This window comes from Malurus melanocephalus, unplaced genomic scaffold, assembly GCF_030028575.1.
Source record: "Malurus melanocephalus ecotype Western Australia unplaced genomic scaffold, MMel_1.1 scaffold_1244, whole genome shotgun sequence".
In the NCBI taxonomy this organism is placed as follows: Eukaryota; Metazoa; Chordata; class Aves; order Passeriformes; family Maluridae; genus Malurus; species Malurus melanocephalus.
The window spans coordinates 45,821-47,147 of record NW_026624476.1 but is presented as its reverse complement, the minus strand read 5'-3'; the positions used below and the strand labels follow the sequence as shown (position 1 = coordinate 47,147).

The window sequence follows — 1,327 nt, the reverse complement described above, 5'->3', positions numbered from 1 at the left end:
CTGGGGCTGGCACTGCGGGCAAACCTCCGCCAGCGCCGCCTGCACCACCTGCAGGAGCTGGAGGACTTCATCGACCGCTACGACTCGGCCACCGCCAGCCTCTGATGGTAGCCACCCCCTCTGGCCAGCAGGGTGGGGTTGAAAGGGGCTGTGACAGTGTTTTGGGGTGGTGCTGAGCCCATGGGATGGGGTGGGGTGGAGGTGTTGGTGACCCCGCTGTGTCTGGAGGATGAGGATGAGTTTCAACCCTGCCCGAAGCTCTGGTKCAGCCAAAGTTCTGCTGGAGGGCGATGGGAGGGACAGCAGCAGTTCCTCCCCTCCATCCCAGACCCTTGCTCCGTTTCTGATTCCCAGGGATGTGTCCCCAAACCCTGGTGGGTGTTTTTGGGTTGAAATCTGAAAATAAACTGTGTTCTCTTTGCAGCCCTCGCTCTGGCATTATTCTGTTCTCCCGGGGCTGTGGCAGGGGACAAAGGTCACCCCTGAGGGTCCCCCTGCCCTGGTGGCACTGTCAGTGTCACAATGGGACAGGAACGGGGCAGACTCTGACTCCGCTGCGTTCARATTTCAGCCAAACTTTATTGGAGCTTCGTCATCGGCAGAGCCGTGCCCCTGCTCCCCTCCTGGTGATGGCAGCGGGACATGGTGCCACCGGGGATGGAGAGCAGTGGCAGTGGGGCACGGGGCCACCAGGGATGGAGAGCAGTGGCAGTGGGGCACGGGGCCACCAGGGATGGAGAGCAGTGGCAGCGGGACATGGTGCCACCGGGGATGGAGGGCAGTGGCAGTGGGACACGGAGGAGCCCAGGGGAGGGTCCCTGGTGGTCCCCAGAAGTGGCACATGGCCCAAGGCAGGGTCTCTGGTGGTCCCCAGCAGTGGGGTGTGGCCCAGGGATGGATCCCCGGTGGTCCCGAGCAGCAGGGCACAGCCAGGGCAGGGTCCCCAGTTGTCCCAGCAGTGGGACAGGCTCAGGGAAGGATCCCTGGTGGTCCCAGCAGCGGGACAGGCTCAGGGATGGATCCCCGGTGGTCCCAGCAGCAGGGCACGGCTCAGGGATGGATCCCCGGTGGTCCCCAGCAGCGGGGCACAGCCCAGGGATGGATCCCGGTGGTCCCAGCAGTGGGGTGTGGCTCAGGGATGGATCCCCGGTGGTCCCAGCAGCGGGGCACAGCCCAGGGATGGATGCCCGGTGGTCCCAGCAGTGGGGCACAGCCCAGGGATGGATCCCCGGTGGTCCCCAGCAGTGGGTGTGGCTCAGGGATGGATCCCCGGTGGTCCCAGCAGCGGGGCACAGCTCAGGGATGGATCCCCGGTGGTCCCCAGCAG

The 1,327-nt window shown here is 65.5% G+C and overlaps 1 protein-coding gene across 1 annotated transcript in view; it reads left to right on the top strand.

Annotated features, from left to right (window-relative positions):
• The window catches only part of LOC130586661 (basic proline-rich protein-like), an 8,784-nt gene extending 8,679 nt beyond the window's left edge, over nt 1–105 (top strand). Inside the window, exon 8 of the mRNA XM_057387537.1 lies at nt 34–105. Coding sequence (XP_057243520.1) covers nt 34–105 — 72 coding nt within the window. The remainder of the gene's footprint in view (nt 1–33) is intronic.
• Nucleotides 106–1,327: the final 1,222 nt, after the last annotated feature.